The following is a 20078-nucleotide window of genomic DNA, read 5'->3' as shown; positions in this document are numbered from 1 at the left end:
TTTTCAGAAAGGTATTTGCCATTTTTCTTAATAAATATGTTAGAAATATACATTAAATATCTCCTTTAAAATAAAGCATTGCAAAAGAGCCAGAATATTCACAATATCAAATTTCAAAAATCAAACGACAATGATTTTTGATAGCTAAAAAAGTATGAAGAAATACATTAAGTTATCATCTCTTGGATTTTTGAGTGGCAGGTGCATAATGTTTTCATATTGTTCCTTCTCTGTTTGCACATTCTATAACGAAGGACGGACATGTTGCTCTTGTAATTGTAATCCCTTCTTAGAAGAAATAGTCACTGTTCACATCTTTTACACATCAGCGATAAACATCAAATTAAAACAGCATTCCCATTTGAACTGTTGAGACAATTTAGCAAATGACTGTTTCCCAATTGTGTTTAATTTATAATTGCCTCTGAATTGCTCCTGAGTTCTTCAGCTTGAGTTGGCCTGAGCCCCAGAGGATCACCATCCCTACTGCACAACAAAACAGAACAAAAGAAAACAAAACACACAGAGGGTCAGAGATCTTTGGATCTCATTTGAGTTACTGAGGATGAATGAGAAACAAAAAGGTCGTCAGGCCATGGATTTCGATTGGGTATAGTCAGGGCTTGTGTGAGATCTCTCCGGGAACCCAGGATTTATCTACGGGACGCTCCGGTTGCCTAGTTACCAGAGCCATCTTCCATCAGCTCCTCCTCCTTCCTCTAGACCACGCCCACTTCCTCTTTCCGCCCTTTGACAGGGGGCGGGGAGCCAGGAAATCTTCAGCCGCTCAGAAGCCCGGAACGTAGGTCCTCAGCCTCTGATTGGAGCAGCGCGTTGTAGGCGGTTCCGAGGGCGGGCCTTCCGAGCTGCGGGAACGTCAGCACGTCGACGCGGGGTTTTCTCTGGAGTCCCGCTAACGCCGCGCCTGTGCTCCGGAATCTGTGCTCGGGCTGTCCCGGGTCCCGGAGCGGCGGGCCGACGCGGTTAGGGGCCGGACCTCAGGATCGGCCCCGGTCACCGCCCTCCCGGCCTGTCCTCCTGGCGGGTCCAGCCTAGGGGAACCTGGGGGGACGAGGGGCCCCTGAGCCGGGCCGCGGAGCTCGGGGCCCTTCCCCGCCCGCCCGCCCGTGGCTCGGATGGGAGGTGGCGGGAGGAGAGACCTGGGATGTTCAGTCTGATGGCCAACTGCTGCAACTTGTTCAAGCGGTGGCGAGAGCCTGTCAGGTAGGCTGGGGCGCGGGCCCGCTGCCCACAGGGATGGGGACGACCGCGCCCCTGGGCCGGGCCGGGCAGGGCCGGGCGTCGCCTCTTCCCTAGGCTGGGGAGGAGTCGGCCGGGTCTGGGGGATGCCACCCGTTCCCATGGACCATTCCTGGAACCAGAGCCTGGACGTGCCCCACTTCTTGTCTGTTTGACTAAGTTGTATTGTAAGTTGTTTTGAGTTTCTCAGAAAGATGCGTGTCTGTGTGGAGAGAGGAGGAGGGAGAGAATTGCCCATTGTGGTTTCCTTAAAAAAAAAAAATAAATAAAACAAACCTTTTGTAATGCAAAAGTTTTTAAAGAGATGCATGAAGTACAGTTTCCTAATGAACACATCCTGTTGTGCTCTCCCTTGTACACATCTGAAAACAACCGCACACTATTTTGTTAGGCTATTTGGCTCTACTCCTTACTAATTATATGATTCAACATTTGGCCCATCTTCCTTATTTATTAAATGACGATGATAACATCTGTGCCTAAGAAGTGTTGGATTCAATTAGAGTGTGAGAAGGGTAGTGTTTTCTTTGCTGTAATTTAGCTTCTGTTTTCATGTACACTCTAGGGTAACCTAATTGAAAGGTCTCTTGCTTCGTGATTCATTTTGCGTTAGTGCATGTGTTAAGGTTCAGTGCATATTCCTCGGCTCATGCAGTGAGTACTGTCAAGAAAGTGACTTGTACCAGGCACCGTGTTAGGATGGAGTCAGTTAAGCTAATGGTTCTAGATTTCAGAACCATACAGTGTGTTTCTGTTTATAACTGTGAACTTTTTACAGTTCAGTATTGGAATTAGCAAAGTTGTCTCCCCCTCCTAACTCCACAAATATATGTATTTGTCATTACGATGAGCTGCAGATCATTAAAGAATTCAGTTGAAAAGCAACACTTCACATATTTATAGGAAAACACGTGTCTGTATTTGGAAAAGAAATTTGCTTTAAACAAAATTTTTGGCGTTCTTTCCCGTCATTGACTCTGGGTTTGAGTGTTGTAAGTGTAAGTTTAGGACAACCTCTAAGAACTGAAGATGTGCCCTGCACTGTGTACTGTGAGTAATTGAGTTTAATCCTCCTCTGGCTGATTTCAGAGCTACTGCCCAGACTCAAAAGTTGGAACATATGTCCCTTCATACTTGCCTCTGCTTACTTTTGAAGAATGCATATTTTAGGAGAGTATTACAGCATTAATATATTCAGCGCTTTGCTTTTATGACTTGCACTAATTCATACAAAATTGCTCTTACTATACTTATGTTTTCTGTTCATTTTTTTAAAGTTTTAGATATGCTGCTTGATGTTACAATTCATTATATATTTTTTGAAAATGTATTTGCAAATGTGAGGGAAATGTTCAGATGTTCTGTTGGCTTGTCTAATAGATTATGTACTCTTCACATGGAAGGTCTTTCCATCAAGCTCTCTTACTCATTTGTTTAATGGTAAGCCACGAGCCATTGAGAATATTAGATATGTTTGCTGTTGTACTAGGCAGGAGGCGGAGACTCAGCATTGAGGAATCAGTCTGAGTTAGTAATGAGGACCAGGAATGCAGCCAGTTTTCAAACCATACTTGCCATACAAGTCAGAACATGAACTGGGCTTTCCGGCTGTGTAAATTAATCTTGAATTGACTATCGTGCTAGGCCCACAGACAGGTTATCTACCTCAATAGAAGCCATACAGTACAGGGCTAGATTTTTTTAATTTTTATTTTGAGATATAATACAGTGATGAAAACTAAAACAAAACAAACCAGTATAGTACTGTTAACTAAAATGTGACCTGTATTGTAAGCTCTCCTGCTGATAATAATTTTTAATTTGGGGTGTGTGTGTGTGTGTGTGTGTGTGTGTGTGTGTGTGTGTGTGTTTAGGATCCTGTCTAGAGTCCCACAGTACATTTACTCTGATTCACCTTTCTCAGTCTGTAAGAGTCGTCATCTTTGAGGCCACTTTGGATAGTACTGCTTAGGGATTTTAAGGTTGAGGTTATAGTTATTTGCAGAATACTCCTCAATTTGCTTTTTAATTCCTTGTAATTTGAGTACAGTGGAGCATATGGAGGAAGAATGACTGGTACAGAGATAGTATGTCGTTCATCATAGGCAGGTGCTCGACAGTACACATCACTGTGACCATATCAAGGGCTGTGTAGTGCCACTGCGTTTCATTACCGGGAGGTTAACTTTGAACACTTGCTTAATGTGATGTCCTCCGGCTTTCTCAGTATAGTGAGTGCCTGAGTTCAGTAGATTGTAATGGGAATCTTCATTTTCCCATATCCAAGTAGTTGGTTATTTCTATCTCACAGCATTTCAAGAGAAAATATCTCTGCAAGTATGACTGCGGAGGTTACTTTTCTCATTGCTGCTACCAAAACCTGCAGGAGCAAATTATGACAAGAAAGAGTTATCCGGACCTAAGTTTTAAGAAAACACGCCCATTTCTCTGGGAAGGAAATCAGAGTTGTTGATGGGCATCTGCAGCCAGGACTCAGTAGTCTGTAAATGCTGAAGTTCAGCTGTTTTTCTCTTTTACCCTTATATTTAGTCTGCAGGGCTCCATTCATACTCTGGGTGGGGCTTCCCTCCTCTGTTAAATCTCCTTGGACACTGTCACAGACACTCCCAGTGGAGTGTCTCCTAGGTGATTCCAAATGCAGTCCAGGTGACAATGAAGAATTACCATCACAATGGCATCAAGCTTTCACTCAGCAAACTACCTACCTCCAGCCCTGAGTGATACCCATTGTATAGGAATTCATCCTCTGCTGATAGCTTATGTTTATCCGGATATAGTGTAGCCCTTTCTTCCTATTTGTCTTTCCAAGATTAATTCTCACCCCCTTCCCTCTATTCCTGTCACCACCACCCCGCCCCGCCCCCACCAAAGTTAATTCTTAGGCCTTTGCTCTGTATTCCATTTTCTTAATTTAGTTGTCCTACATTTAAAAAGTTTTTATTTACTCAGTATACTTTATATATACGCCAGAGGGGACTTGTGGGATATAAGAATAAACTTGTGTTGTTTTTACTATGAAAACCCAAAGTTTTTCTCCTTAGTCTTCCAGATTTCTCTTACATCTTTTTTAGAATATGTTTTCAGGGCTTTCTTGCCTAACCAACCCAAACTCAGCTTATTAGCTTCCCATAGCTGCTATAACACATTGCTGTAACTGTAGTAACGTGAAGTGATGTGACATTATTATCAATATGTTCTGACATCAGAAGTTAAAATGGTCTCCTGGGTTGTACCCCTGGAAGCTCTGGATTCTAGGGAAGAATCTATTCTCCATCGCTCTTTCCAGCCGGCTGGAAAGACCGCCTGGGTTCCTTGGTTCATGGTCTTTTCTTCCTCCTTCAAGGCTGGTAGCATAGCCAATCACAACAGTATGCTATAACCTTATTTGGACCCTTGTGATTACATTGCATCTACTTGTACAGTCCAAGGTGAGCTCACTGTCATTAATTGTATCTCAAATCCCCCTTCATGTAAAGTAGCATGTGCACAGGTGGAGATCAGGTTGTGGACATCCTTGGGAGGTATTTTTTATCTGCCATCCTCTGTAACCCTCTGTCTACACAGCTACTTGCATCTTTTCTTTTCACCCTGGGATTCTCAGTTCACCGTGGGTTATGGTGCTGTCCCCCCCCCCCCCCCTTTCATGCATCCTGCAACTCCCTGTATAACAGACTACTGCCCTGTCCCTTTAAGAGTTGCTTCCTGGAAGCTACATGCAGTTGCTTCCTTTTGACTCTTGCCTTAAATGGGCTCTTACTATCTTTCGATGTTTAAGACCACTCCTTAAGAGCCTCAGCATTTCGTCCTTTCCTATTGCCTGCTTCTTTTATCTTACTTCACCAACTCACTTTCCTTCATCAGTCTTCTCAGTTTCCCCCAAGGTTCTCTTCTCCTTTCTGTGTCATGTCCTCACTGTATAACCAATCACATGTCATGCTAGCATTTCAGCTACATGCTGGATGCATTCCTAGTACAGAGAGACTGCCCTCTACAGAATTCTCAGTCTCAGCACATCCACAATCAGCTTGTGCCCTGTCGTGTCACAAGTTCCTGTTGTCTCACCTGTATTTCATGTTAGCTGATTTATTTTGCCTTTCTCTTACCAAAGTCAGAAGTGAAGAGTAACCCTGAATGCTGAATTATGCTTTGATCTGCGTCACTAGGTTCTGGTGGGCTACATTTGTAAGGGGCACTTTCAGAGACCACTAGTGTTGCCTGAAATTGAGTAATAACAGACCCTGTCTAAACTATATCTATACTATAGTATGTTATATTATACTATACCACACACACACACACACACACACACACACACACACACACACACGCACACACATACCAACGATAAGCTTTGACTTGTAGATTTGGCACAGTAAGACCACAACAGTTATAACTAATAATAACATTGATTATAGCAATGTTCCATAATAATATGACCAGTATGGAAGCCCCCATTTGGCGGCTTCTATTAAGTAACATGCAGGTGACTTGAACAAAACTAGTCAGGTAACAGACAAGGTTACCAGATAACGAATGGATGGGTGGCATATACAACATGGCTATGCTGAATAAATACGTGATGTGATTCATATGAGTCACAGCCAGGCATGGGGTTGGGGGGGGGATGATACTTTCACTGTATTTGGGCCCCACAGTAGAGAGGTTAGGGCTCCACTGTAGAACTTTGTAGTAACTTTAGAGCACAGACACATGCTGCGATTTGATTGAATGCCCCACAAGTGGTCCACGTGTTAAAGGCTTATATTATAGTTAAGAGATGAACTCTGCATGTGCTCTCACGTAATGTGCTGCCTTTTAATAATAAGGACTTAGAGGTTGCTTGTACTTCAAGGTCTTGACCATATTGGGGGCTGCAGATACCCTGAGTAAGTAAAACTGGGAGAAAAGTATGGTATCTCAGTGTCTTAGTTAGGGTTTCTATTGCTACGGTGGATGGAACACCATGGCCAAAGAGCAAAGTTGGGGAGGAAAGGGTTTATTTTGGCTTATAGTTCAGCATTGCTGTTCATCACTGAAGGAAGTCAGGATAGTAACTCAAACAGGGCAGGATCTCCAAAGCAGGAGCTGATGCAGAAGCCATGAGGAGGAGGTGCTTACTAACTTGCTTTCCCTAGCCCGCTCAGCCCACCTTCTTAAAGAACCCAGGAACACCTGCCCAGGGATGGCACTACCTACCATGGGCTGGGCCCTCCCTCAATGATCACTAAATGAGAAATTTCTTACAGCTGGATCTCTTGGAGGCAATTCCTCAACTGTTGGCTCCTTCCTCTCTGATGGACTCTAGTTTGTGTCGAGTTGACACACAAACCCAGCCAGTACATTCTGCCTTCATTTTGTGTTTGTCAGATGTCATACTTTACAACCTTAGACTGCTGTTCCTCAGAGCAGGAAAGATACAGGTGGGTTCAGAAGAAGAGAGGCATGTGATTTTATTGGTATGTAAAGACATTTATATACCTTATGCTTTCTGTGATTCTGCTGTCAAGAAATACCCACTTAAAATCAGAAAAGTAAGACTAATTTAACTAGAAGCATCTTGAAAACAAAGTTATATAAAATAACCAACCACTGATATTTTAAATCAGAAAATAAGAGTATCAGTGCTAGGCACTCAAGATTTTCAGATACCACCCTTTAGTATCGCACATAAGCTTTAATCCCAGAGATACAGGCTTCTCATCCTTTAGTGTCCTGTATCCTGTTCATCTCCCATCACTCTCCCGACAGGTCCCTGCCATTTGAAAATGCATCTTCACCCGTCAAAGCTGTATTTCATGTGTTTACTGCTAACTAACCCATCCAGCAAGAAGAGCTTCAGGTAGCATGCAGAATACATCTTATTGCACTGTACACTGGTGGAGTGTCCGTAAAGCTGAATATGACATGGTTTATCATCTATGCTGTGATTGTTTTTGGAGGGAGTAGATCCCTACAACCACATTTTTTTTTTTTTTTTTTTTTTTTTTTTTTGTCTAAATGAATCTCAATACTTCCAGACCATTTATAGAAGTTGCTGAGCTCTTTAGTTTCCTAATTAAGCTTTATATACAGATTAGCAAGGATTATCTAGTGTGCTGTGTGCTGACATTCTTTTTATCTGTTTACTTCTTGATTATGCTTAGTAAAAATAGGATATTAAAGTTTAAAAAAGCAGAGACGTGTGTATTTATGTCCAAATTTAGAACTTGCTTCATGAAGTTTGAAATATTTCCAGTAATACAGTTTTTGTGGGTCCAACATTGCCCTTCATTTTCTTGAGTAAACTATTTTAGCCTTGATATGCATAATTTAAACATTAGAAATAACTTTTATATAATTATTTCTGCTTAAGTATTGTCTTTCTAAGGTGACGGAGTTATTCTTTGACAGTTTCACACATATACAATATGTCTTTTTTTTTTTTTTTTTTTTTTTTTTTTTCGAGACAGGATGTCTCTGAATTCTTTTGGAGCCTTTCCTGGAACTAGCTCTGTAGACCCGGCTGACCTCAAACTCACAGAGATCCGCCTGCCTCTCCCTCCTGAGTGCTGGTACTAAAGGAGTGAGCCACCAACACCAGGCTATACAATATATCTTAATCACATCCACTTCCAAGTCAGCCCAACCATTTCCACATGTGTTCCTTCCGTCTTCAGTCTTCATCTCTTCCTCCTTTTCCCTCCTCTTCCTCCTTTTCTCTATTTCCTTCTCTTTCTCTTGGCCCATCAAGTCCAGTCAGCGCTGTCTGCATGAGTCTGGACTACCTTCCAGTGGCCATACCCTGAAAGGAAAATGATGCTTCCTCACTCAGCAGCTGCTGATAGCTTCTCAGCTAGGAATGGAACCTCATGAGATCTGCCACTGGCCCCAGCCCCACACACCCCATCTGTGGTGGAATTATAGATTGGTAGCTTAACCCCAGCTTTGGTGAGTTCATGAGAGCAGTAGCCTGTCAGGCCCAGAAGACAACATTTTACAGTGATTTTCCTCATCCTGCCACTGTTAGATTCTTTCTGTCCCCTCTTCCAGTGTTCCCTTAGCTTTTTGGGGATTCAAATATCTGCACTCAGGTTTCACTTAGGGCTGAAATGCAATTATCACTTATTTTTAACACTTTGGCTAGTTATGAGACTGCATTAACTATTGCTCTCTAACATAAGGTTCACTGACCAAAGTTAGAAAAGTGTAGTTTTTGTTTTGTTTTTGTTTCCTGTGTGTTTTTTTCTTTTCAACTTTATTAGTTTTAACTTTGTGTATGTGTGTGAATCTGTGTGGGGGCCTGTTCATGTTTAAGTACATGTGAGTACTACTGTCTGAGGCCAGAGACATCTGATATCCCTTGAGCTCAAGTTAAATGTGGTTGTGGCTGGGCAGTGATGGTGCACGCCTTTAGTCCTATCACCACTCAGGAGGCAGAAGCGGGTGGATCTCTATGAGTTTGAGACCAGCCTGGTCTCCAAGAGCTAGTTCCAGCACAGCCTCCAAAGCCACAGAGAAACCCTGTCTCAAAAAACAGAAGCAAAAACAAAACAAAAACAAAAAGTGGTTTGAGCTATGTGATGTGGGTATTGGGAATCAAACCTGGGTCCTCTTGAGGAATAGTATGTGCTCTTAAGTGATGTGCTCTCTCCAGCATTCTGGGGTGTGTGTGTGTGTGTGTGTGTGTGTGTGTGTGTGTGTGCATGTGTGTATGTTTTAGATAAAAAAGAACCCTGCAATAAAATGTCTTTGTGTATTCAATTTCAGAATATATCAGCCACTACACTGAGTGAGTGACATCAAATATTAGCACCTGGACTACAGAAGTCTTCATCTTGAGGCAGATAGCTAAACAATATATAATCCTAACTTTGCTATCTCAGTCACTTCCTTTCATTTCCTAATTCCTAAGAATTATGTTAGTTTTAAAATATTTGTTTGTTATTACCTTTAATCCATGAGCATGTACAGTTTTTTTTTTTTTCCAGAAAATTGCACCTCTCTTTCTTCTTTCTTTTGTGGAAATAAGTTCTCACAAGTACCCTAGGCTGGACTCAGTAGGAACCTCCTGCCTCAGTGTCTCTGATGCTGGCATTACAGGTATTAGAGCTCCTGGTGACTCACCGAGAAACAGTTTAATTTTATGGGATTTCACAGCGTTTGATACTGTTCCCTTCATAACCCCTCCAGAAACTTCACATAGACGCCATCATTTTCACCCTGCCCCCACATTCCAAGTTAAAGTACTTTCTTCTTCTTTGTCCCTTGGCCTGTGTCTTGTGAGTTTCCTGGACTGCTTCATGTGTTGTGATGGATTACACTGTTGCTTAGATGATACAAATACCTGGTCAAATCTCCGCTTCAGTTTCAGACTTCAGGCATGAGAGCAAGCACCCTGTCAACATGTGCCCAGGGAACTACCTAATCCTCTTTCAGAACAGGGCCCAGCTGTGGGCTCCCAGGCTTGCACATTGGGCTGTCATGAGAATGGCTTCAGATTGAGTATACCTCCTGTGTGCCACAGTCATGCACACACTATTTGCATATTCTGATTTAATTTTCATCGTGTCCACCCACATGGGCATTGTCAGCATTATATTCACTGGTGAAATTGAGCAGTAATATGTCTGGTGTCATCCAGTTTAAAAATCTTAGAATTAGTGCCTTGAACCTTATTATGTTGCCTATTAGTGATACAATTGTACCTAGATCTGATAGTACCAGAGAGCCCCTGAGTGCACACAAGCACATACACACACACACACACACACACACACACACACACACACACACACACCCCTACCTCATTTGGAAACTCTTTGGGTTTTTTCTATTTTTACATAAGAGTATGCTTATAAATTTTAAGATTATGCCATGTACTAGAAAACAAGCTTCTGTGACTAAAGGTATTGTGAATAAATAAAATGTTAGTATGAATAAAAATCACAGTATGAATAACTGCAATGTTTGGTAATTAATCATTTCAGAACAAAGTGGGTTTAGAAGTTAACACCTATGTAAAACTCAAAGTCTAAGCAACCTTTTGAAGTAATAAAAATGTGCAACTACTCTGCACATTAAAAAGTTCATGTTTCTATGGCTTTATAGTAAATTGTCATCAGGGACAGTTTGGCTGTGGCGACAATAATGACATGAAAGATTGTCTTTTAGCCTTATGATCAGTGATCAAATGCATAGCCCTTCAAACAGGAAAAGACAGTATACAGTACTCTTAGGCCCACAGAGTCTACGAAGACTGGCACAGGCAACACAATCTTGTCATTGTTCAGGCAAGAGCTCAATAAAAACATTAGCTGTTAAGGGTACAAAACTGCCCAGTTTTGTACCATGGGTTAATACTTAAGACAGAGCTAGCCGATAAGAAACAAGTAACTGGCCAACAGCATTATATCAAATACAGAGCCTTGGTGTGTTAATTGGGGCTGGCGCTGCGGCAGGGACAAGACCAGTGGCGGATGGAAAGACCTTACTCCTTACAGCCCAAATCTGATTTCTACCCAAAAATGCCCCTCCAGTGACAAGGACAAAACACAAATACTAACATACTGTGGCACTATGACAGTTTACATGTTCATCTACTTTTTAAAAATAATCCTCCGAATGCTAATATTATGTTCTTAATATAGTCCATGTAATGTAACTTACATCACAGATTCTGTCTCCCTCCACTTTACTCATTTGGCCCTTTATAACTTAAAAGATGACATTCGAATAAGGAAATCAAATACTGAGAGAGAGAGACAGACTGAGCAAAAGGACCTTATTCAGCACCGTGAATATAGATAGATCAGTGGTAGTACTTGCCCAGCATATGTAAGGCCCTGTATTTGACTTCCACCATCCCCTCCCCCAAATGATTACTGTCCATAGGCGTGATGGTTAGTTTGTCTACTTGGTAGAATCTATACTTGTGAGGTGGACATCTGGACCTCCCTGTGTGTGGGGGTGGGGTGGGGGAGGGGTTGGTTATCTTGGTTGCATTGATTGAAAACAGTTATATTAGTGAAGCTAATATCACTGTTTCATAGCTAGCTGTTGCCAAACATCTTACAAAAACGATCTAAGAGGAACATTTATTTTTGCTTATGATTTCAGAGATTTTATACAGTTTCATGGTCCCAAGCATTTGAACATAAATGGCTGTGAGAGTTCGCAGTAAAGGACAGATCTGTATATCCCTATGTAGCAGGAAGAAAAGAAAAAAGAATTCAAGTGTCTGGTGACATTGTTGTCCAGTTAAGCACACTTGTTGCACTTAAGGAGACTGGGGTTTGGGTCCCACAGCTATGTGGCAGCTCATAACCATCTGTCAGTCCACTTCCAGGGACCGGGCAACCTCTTCAGGCCTTTTGGTACACATACATGCATGGAGGCAAAAACACTCATGTAAAATAAACAAATTAATTTACACAATCTTAAATACACACACACACACACACACACACACACACAGACACACTCAAACATGCACACCCTCTCTCAGGAAGAGACCAGGGATAATATACCTTCAAAGACCTGCCCCTTGAAGCTTGCTTCTTCCGGTTAGGCCCACAAGTTTCCAGAGCCTCCCTAAATAATTCCCTGAGCTAGAAGCTGTGTTCAAACCCTGAGCTGTGGGAGAGGGGTGTGGTTCCCTCAAGGGGGTTATAAAGAATTCTATAGTGTTCTTAGAAACTGCTGCCTCAACAGTCTTCATTTGTAAGACAGTCTTAGACTTCTGGAGTGGGCTCTGTTTCTGGCTCTCTTCAGGGTCCTGCTGCTCTTTTGTCTGTGGTAATTATCTCACATTACGGAAATTATCTTCCAGTCTTCTGGCTTCTTTGCTAGGCTCTCTAGTTTGTGAGGGCTGACATTCCTTAGTGTTCATTAGCTTCTTTATAATTAATCCATGCTATTTAGAATACAATAGAAACAATCACAAAATGTGGACCTATCTTCTTATTTTATACGTGTGAGTATTTGGGCTGCAGGTTTGCGTGTATACCATGGACCTCCCAGCTTTCTTAGGAGGTAAATTCATACTGTTCACAGTTGACAATGCTTGTATAATTTCCTATGCACAGAAAGAACTTCTGATACATATGACCTCATCTTCACATCTTCACCACCAGCTGAGGATCTCCTTGACATTGCTAGTGACCTCCTCAGTGCTGGGTGGGGACAGGATCCGAAGTTCCTTCTTATTCTTTGCTGAGTCAGGTGTAACTTTGATTTCCATGTATTTGCCATGGTACTCTGAAAAACTTTAAAAAGACTGAGGTTCTCGGGTAACAAGGGAAACTAACATGCAGAATAAATTCTTTTTAGCCGTGTAAAAGTCAGAGTCCCTGTTGTAGCCCACAGGCCTTATGGAATCTGGGTTCTGATGAGTGTCTGGGCTTGTGTCCTTTCATTCTGTCCTTTTCTCAGTGTAATTTTACACTGTAGTCTTCCCATCAGTTTCTATTGACTGTCCTTACACCATCCTGGTCTCTTGCCAGGATGAGTAACTAAGCTTTGCCAGACCTTCCTTGTGTCTTTCCTTCTGCATGAGGCCTGCCTTGAACATTCTATATGAAACTGCTCTGTCTTCCAATCTCAGTTCCTGTATCTTTATGTATTTTATTTTTTCTCCTCATAGTACTTAACAGTGTTCTGACATACTACATAATTTATATCTGTTCAGTTATTTTTATTATTTTCTTTCTTGAGATAAAATATAAATGTAAAAAGGAAGACTTTAATTTTGTGTGTTTGTGGTTTATTATAGTGATAACTGATAAGTAGGTTTATCTTAAATCCCTCAACACTGATTGACTAATGTATAGAATCATGTCCCTGTTTATTTGATAAGTGACTAGTTTGACTTTTGGGAGACTGGGTTTTTCTTCCTTAGTCCTGACCAGTGACGTGTTTCTGCAATGTCTGACACATTTACCTTTGACTTTTATTTTATTTTGTAGTCTCTGAATACACTTACAATTTGAGAGAGGGGGAAAATAAAAGTGCACATTCCAGAAAGCCATGCATAGAGTTTAAAGAGCACCCTTGTCTGCCATTGTAATTCTGTTTTGGATCATTGCTAGGGAAAAATGAATTTTACTAATACAAGTGATGTCTGGGTTTCTCTTGGCCTCCTTGGAGTGCCTGAGCTGGTGGCTGAAGGTTGGTTGACCTGTGCCTCTGAGTGTGAAATGCACTTAAGCTGGGTTAATGGATTCAAAGGCTTATTCAAAGTCCTGAGAACTAGGGAGTTAGGACTTAAAGGTTCCAGCGGCCAGATACTAACAGGCCTACATGCTGAGATTGAGGGTATTGTCCTGAATAGGTGCCTTAACAGCAATTGCACTTAGTGTAATTCTTAATTCTGACCAGCAGGTGACAGTAGTAGTTGCCAGTGCCTGCTAGGGTACTAAATCACCAGGTTAGTAGGGTTTGTGAAGTTCTAGAAGTTAGTATTAGGTACTGGTTGGGACTTGCTGATTCACTGTGTAACTTTGACAAATTATTTAAATTTATGGGCTTGCATTTCTTCATCTGTAAAGCTCAACTAGACTTTTGTTACTGTTTTTACTCAATGGAGTAACAAATATTTTATGCTGTATAACAATAGAACGCTTCTTTCTAAATATGTTACTACTTCAGCTAGTAATCATATTATTATGTGGTATTTGATATTTTTATTTGGTATGTTGATGCATCTCTAAATGCAGAGATGAGCCTAACACCTAGCAAGAATTCTGTATGTGCTTTGTAAGACAGATAAATCTGCTTTAATTTCCTGGTCCAACTAGTAAGATGGTTGAGTCCCAAATAAAATAATGATCAGTAGCTCAGGGTTAGGCACCATCTCTCTGTTTAGCTCCCTTTTCATTCTTTTTTTTCCTTATTGCCTAGGAATGTTTTCTATAATTTTTGCGTTGAGGACAATAGGATGATAATGTCATGTTATATTCATAAATTGTGCTTTTGAGCTAGTATTTTATTCATTAGCATAGTTCCTAGCATCTAAGAGATTGTGTGGTAAATAGTAGATATTGCTTGAAATGGATAAATTTTCTTGTATCCTCACCCTCATACTGAATAATTTTAAATTTTTATTATTTTAAGAAAAGTGACCCTTGTGATGGTGGGCCTTGATAACGCTGGTAAAACAGCCACAGCAAAGGGAATCCAAGGAGGTAAGTAGAACATATTTTGCTTTCTGGGCTAATTTTTCAAAGTCATTTGTTTATGTTGTTTTATTACCTGTTAATGGTACAGAGATAGTGTACTACTTTGTGCTGTTAATATACTTATGCAATGGCTAGGCTTTGCTCTCCTGATGTCCCCCTACTGCTGTGTTTCACATTTGAACAGGTGTAGTCTCTTTGACATCTTGACAGCATTGATCAGTGGGGGAGACAGAGTAACTCAAGCTAGCCTTGAACTAGCAGTCCTCTGCCTTAGCCTTTCGATTTCTGGGATTACACAAATGCTCATCTTTGCCATGCAGTCTCCTCTTTCATAAACTCTGTTTCCAGGTGTGCCCATCCTCATGAGTATTTATATACTCAGTTGCATTTCTCTCTTGGGGCCCACTCTACTTGTACTTAGCTGTTTGTCTGTCTACTTCTCCAGGCTCTTAATCCTGAGGGCAGTTTTATTCATTTTGGTGTCTCAGTGTTTTATACCATGCTTCTTGGGGAATAGTGGACAGCCTTCTTCCTTCTCCTCCTTCTCCTCTTCTTGTTTGGTCATGTCAGGGTTTCTCTGTATAACATTCCTCCCCAGTCCTGGGATTAAATGCATGTCCCCTACCACCCGGCTAAGCCTTCTTAAGCCATCCTTTCCATGGCACCTCCTTGTCTATTTCTGGTTCTGCTCTTACTCTTGGCTCATCCCCCTCTGCTAGGTTTTTGTTTGTTTTGAGATAGATGTACCCTGTCTTTATATTGCTATTACTCAAGTCCAGACACCAGTGTCTTTCATCTGTGAGGTCTCAATAGCTTCTTCTATAAGTATCTTCCCTGTCATGAACATTGCTTTTTTCACTGGGATGTTCATCTCCCTGACTATCAGAATGATCGTGTTAATCGAGCATGGGTCTAACAGGAATCTGAAGTCACAGGGTCTCATCAAGATTGAAGTTTATTTCCCTCTGGCCTTGCAAAAGCAGTCTAGTACTAGGATGTCATTCCAGTCCCAGTGGTTTACCTCTTTTTTCCTAGTCACTGTGCCATCCCTACTGTTCTCTTTCTCCTGTGTAGCCAAAGTTAGCTCTCTGCAGCATGCATTTGAACTGCAAGGAAGTGGTAAGAGAGAAGAGGAGGCCATGCTTCTCTCCTTTAGGACCACGAGCCAGAAACAGATACATCATTTTAGTTCATGTGCACTGACAAGAAGCAGTGATCTTCTGGACCACACTACTGCTTCCGTATATTGAGTCAGACTTCCTAACAAGAGCCAGTGCTGTTTCTTCCCAGATCTCTTCTTGGGTATCTTCCTAGTTACTGTCTGGAGCTGTCTTTGTGGGCTACAGCCTGAACCAGCCGAGCGGCCCCGTGTCCGTACCTGAGTGGGGGAATGTGGATGAGGGAAAGGCTAGCTATAGATGATAAAGAAAAGACTGAGACACAGAATAAAGGTCAGGAGGCAGATCAGTCAATACTGAAATGCCACAAAGAGTTTATTTTTCACCACTCTTATATACCTTATCCAAAAAGGGGAACACAGTAACATGTATATGGAATAAACAGACTTTTCTTCTTCATTTATTTTAAGGGTTCGGTAACCACACCTTAGCTCCAACTTCTTGTTCCCTAGCCTTGAGGATCAGGAGTGGTCACACCTCAGATTCAGGTCTGTTGTTATTTAGAATCAGACAGCCAAACATCCTACTGTAGCCACACCTGTGACCTTTGGGTCTTATGACTTGCTGAGGACACTTTTGAACTCTCTGTCCTTGTGCCAAGATGGAGTGCAGCCATTTTTATGAGCACCCACAAGTAACTAGAATTAGTTTGCAGTCAGTCACAGTGGAGTAGTTACACTGTGCAAGTAGGCATATACTACATGTTAGTTAGCCTTCTCCCTCTACTTCCAGGTAAGTTGTTAAGTATTTAGTAGACCACCACTTTCCAGCCTAGACCCACCTCTCAGTCGCTGCCTCTGCTTGGGAATCCATGTGTGGAAACATTCGTGTTCCCAAACTTAAAAAAAAAAATATTCCTAGCTCCCTGTTTAAGCTCCTGTGTGTCCTGTTTCTGAAAATCATGCTACTTGTATTAGGTCTAGCCTTACCCCTTTGTCTTTTTAGTAATGAAGGAGTCAGCAGCAGACATGTGGCTTATAATTGCTCTGCTAAGTGTTCCTGTCAGTGCAGAAGCTCTTCTTGGATACTGCCTGAGAGAGAGATGGTACCTTGCAAGCCTGTTTCTCAGCTATAATTAATTAATCCCAGAACATTTCTCGAAGATTTGTCACAGTGAATGTTTTGTTAAATGTAGGAACCAGTCTCTATAAACAACCGGTGCCATTTAATAGAAATTTCTGAATAACGGGAATAGTTTATACTGAGTCCATGCAGTAGGGTAGACCACTGACTACATTTTGTTTTGAGAACTGGAAATATAGCTGGTACAACTGAGGAATTGAATTATAATCCATTTAATATCATATAAAGAATTAAAAGCCTTTGGTCATGTCTTTCTACTCTTGAACCATAGAGTTCTAAGCAAAGTCCCAAGGAGAAAGATTTATAGGATATTCTAGTGATAAGGAGCGAATGAAAGAGGCAGACGTGGCACTAAAGCTTTTTCTTGCCCACTGAATCTGCATGGTCTATTAATGTTTAATAAGCTTTTTCCTCTATCTTTTGTGTTAAATTTTTTAGCTCTCTGAGAAATGGCCCATCACTCGTTTTCAGTCAATAGAGTGCTCCTTTAATCACTGAAGTGTATAACTGACATCTCAGGGACCCTCCAGCTCCCCATTTCCTATTTTCAGAGCCCTTCTTGTTCAGTGTTGCTTCCCCTGGTATTCACTGAAGGGTTTGCCAGGCATTATAGTGCAGACTTGTCTTAAAGGCACTGGGAAGACTGAAACAGGAGAAGCACAGGTTGGAGGCCAGCCTAGGCCACAGAAGCCACCTTGTCTCAAAAGCAAAACCAAACCAAATAAAACCTGCCGAGAGTTTGATCCAGCCAATGTTTAGTCCCTTGCTACTTGCTTGATTTCTCACCTTGCTCCCAGCCTTAGCCTAACCCCATCTCCTAGAGTGAAGCTTCTATTTCTCTCAGGAATCTTTAAATCTCTCATGATCATTGCTCTCCGTGGCAGGTATGGTAAGGTGCCCACTATACCTGGTGTCTTCAGATATAAAAGTCCACTGTTCTGCCAAAGCCCACCAATTGTTAATGTATTGGGGCATATATAAAACATTGTGAATTTGAGCTCTCTTTGCAGCATGCCCTTAAAAATTTCTTTATTTCAGTTGTAGCTTTAATTTATCTGATTAGTAAAGAACTTATTTTTGCAGCTTCTTCCATTTTGATTCTTCAGATTTCTTTATTTACTTTTTAGTATTCCTGACTTTCCTTGAGTGGTGTGGTGTTCAAAGGTTAAAGCTGAGTGAAAAAGAAATTAACCCTAGCACAAGAACTCATTCATTCGTTCAACATATAATTATTAGGTACCCATTTCTTGTTAATTGCTAAGATTATAGTAAAACAAATAGCCAGGTGGAGATGGCACATGAGCGCCTTAAATCTCAGCACTCAGGAGCAGGCAGGTCTCTGAATTCAAGGCCAGCCTGGTCTACAGAGCAAGTTCTAGAACAGCCAGTGCTACACAGAGAAACCCCGTCTTCAAAAACAACAACACTACAAACAAGCAAACCAGAACAAATTCCTATATATATGTATAGTAAAAATACTAGTTTGGATATTTACTCTATTAACCACTCTTTCATATAACTGTGTTTGGAGCTAGTGTCTATTGCATCAGCTAATGATTTTTCCATTTTGTAGTGACATATGCATGTCGATTTTTTGTATAATTTATGTTGTAGAGATACATTCATGTTAAAGTCTAAAGATTCCTCTTTTTTTGTATCGTTTGACATAGAGCATCCTGAAGACGTAGCTCCCACTGTTGGATTTTCTAAAATTGACCTTAGACAAGGAAAGTTTGAAGTCACCATCTTTGACTTGGGAGGTGGAAAAAGAATTCGGGGAATTTGGAAGAATTATTATGCTGAGTCCTATGGAGTAATATTTGTTGTGGATTCCAGTGATGAAGAGAGAATGGAAGAAACAAAAGAGACAATGTCAGAAGTGCTAAGACATCCTAGGATATCAGGAAAGCCTATACTGGTGTAAGTAATGGAGCATTAGCAAGAGATACTTGCCTCTTACAGAATATTAAGTAACCAAGGTGGTCATCTAGTAGTATAACAAATGTGTACAATCACTTGTCAGTTATAATGTTATACTGCCTTTGGTAGGGATTAAAGAATTTGGCTTGTGTTATGAGTGAACTTCTTAGATTCCTTGAGGAATCAAATATGCACTCTTGTTTTATTTGATTGCCTGCTTTGATTTAATTTTGCATTTTGAACAGGTTTTAGGAAATCTTTTATCACCTCCCGCCCCTCGCCTTGGCATGTTAGGCAAAGACTCTGCGCATTTGCAGCCACTGAGTTGCAACCTCAGCCCTTTTTCCAAACAAGATTTTGCTCTGTAGGCTTGGCTGAACTTGAACTCTAGATCCTCCTGCCTCAGCATTGGGAGGTGTGACATCATATCTAGCTTCCTCTCAGTAATTTATGTTTTGTCACTGTCATTTTTTTATTTGCTTCTTTGGGGGTTTTGTTTTCTTTAAGATATGTTCTCGCAGAACTCAGGCTGCTCTTGAGGTTGATATGTAGCCAAGGTTGACCATAAATTTCAGATCTTTCAGCTGTGCGGTGGTGGCACATGCCTTTAATCCCAGCACTCAGGAGAGGCAGGTGGATCTCTGTGAGTTCAAGGCCAGCCTGGTCTACAGATCAAGTTCCAGAACAGTTAAAGCTGTTACAGGAAAAAAATCCCTGTCTCTGGAGAAAAAAAGCACAAAAAGCCAAACAAATTTCAGATCCATCACCTCTGCCTTCCAAGCGCTGGGATTGCAGGTGTCAAGCACATTGAACAGATCCACAGCCTTGTACAAGCTAGGCAAGCACTCTTCTGTTCTTTTTTCAGTGGTGTATGGTTCCTTCTCTAATTACTTAAATGGTTCCTTCTCTAATAACACTTTCATTTCTCACTCTGAGCTTTCATATTTTGCTACTGCTCATGTGATCTAGCTTTATTGTCTCAGTCATATGCTTATAGCATTTTGTCCTCATCTCTGAACATTTGTAGAAGACATTAGGAACGTTTGTATCCATGGCATTTGTGCACAGTAAACACCAGATGGCGCTGTAACGCGACACAAAGCAAAGCAAAATTCCATGATTTCAGATTGCTCTTCAACCCCCAGAGAGAAGCTGACTATTTGCCCCTGCCCTTTTGTCACTTTGCCCTCATTCTTGTAATTCATTATTAAGATTATTAAGATAATATGTATATTATCATATATGTATATATACATATACATATATAATCACCCATAAGGTTAAATTAAGAAAAATGTAAGAGGAGCTTCTTCCCTGTGCTTCTCAATTGCACAGGAGATTTTTTTAAATGTTATTTAATTTTATATAACAGTCCAATTAAATGAAAACAAACATTTATACACAATATTTGGGAATTTGGGTGTCGTTCTTTCTAAACTACTTCCTGCTGGTAAGGGGCACT

At 41.2% G+C, this 20078-nt stretch overlaps 1 protein-coding gene across 2 annotated transcripts in view; it reads left to right on the top strand.

Moving 5' to 3' along the window:
• The first annotated feature begins 885 nt into the window (after positions 1-885).
• Positions 886-20078, top strand: part of Arl13b (ADP ribosylation factor like GTPase 13B) — a 56826-nt gene continuing 37633 nt past the window's right edge. For both annotated transcript variants that reach the window (XM_051191723.1, XM_051191722.1), the window contains exons 1-3: positions 886-1224; positions 14371-14441; positions 18367-18616. In XM_051191723.1, the coding sequence (XP_051047680.1) occupies positions 1166-1224; positions 14371-14441; positions 18367-18616 (380 nt within the window). In that variant the 5' untranslated portion in view covers positions 886-1165. The remainder of the gene's footprint in view (positions 1225-14370; positions 14442-18366; positions 18617-20078) is intronic.

Source organism: Phodopus roborovskii, unplaced genomic scaffold (genome assembly GCF_943737965.1).
Source record: "Phodopus roborovskii unplaced genomic scaffold, PHOROB, whole genome shotgun sequence".
Lineage (NCBI taxonomy): Eukaryota > Metazoa > Chordata > Mammalia > Rodentia > Cricetidae > Phodopus > Phodopus roborovskii.
The sequence above is the reverse complement of the archived record's forward strand: the minus strand, read 5'-3'. Positions and strand labels throughout refer to the sequence as shown.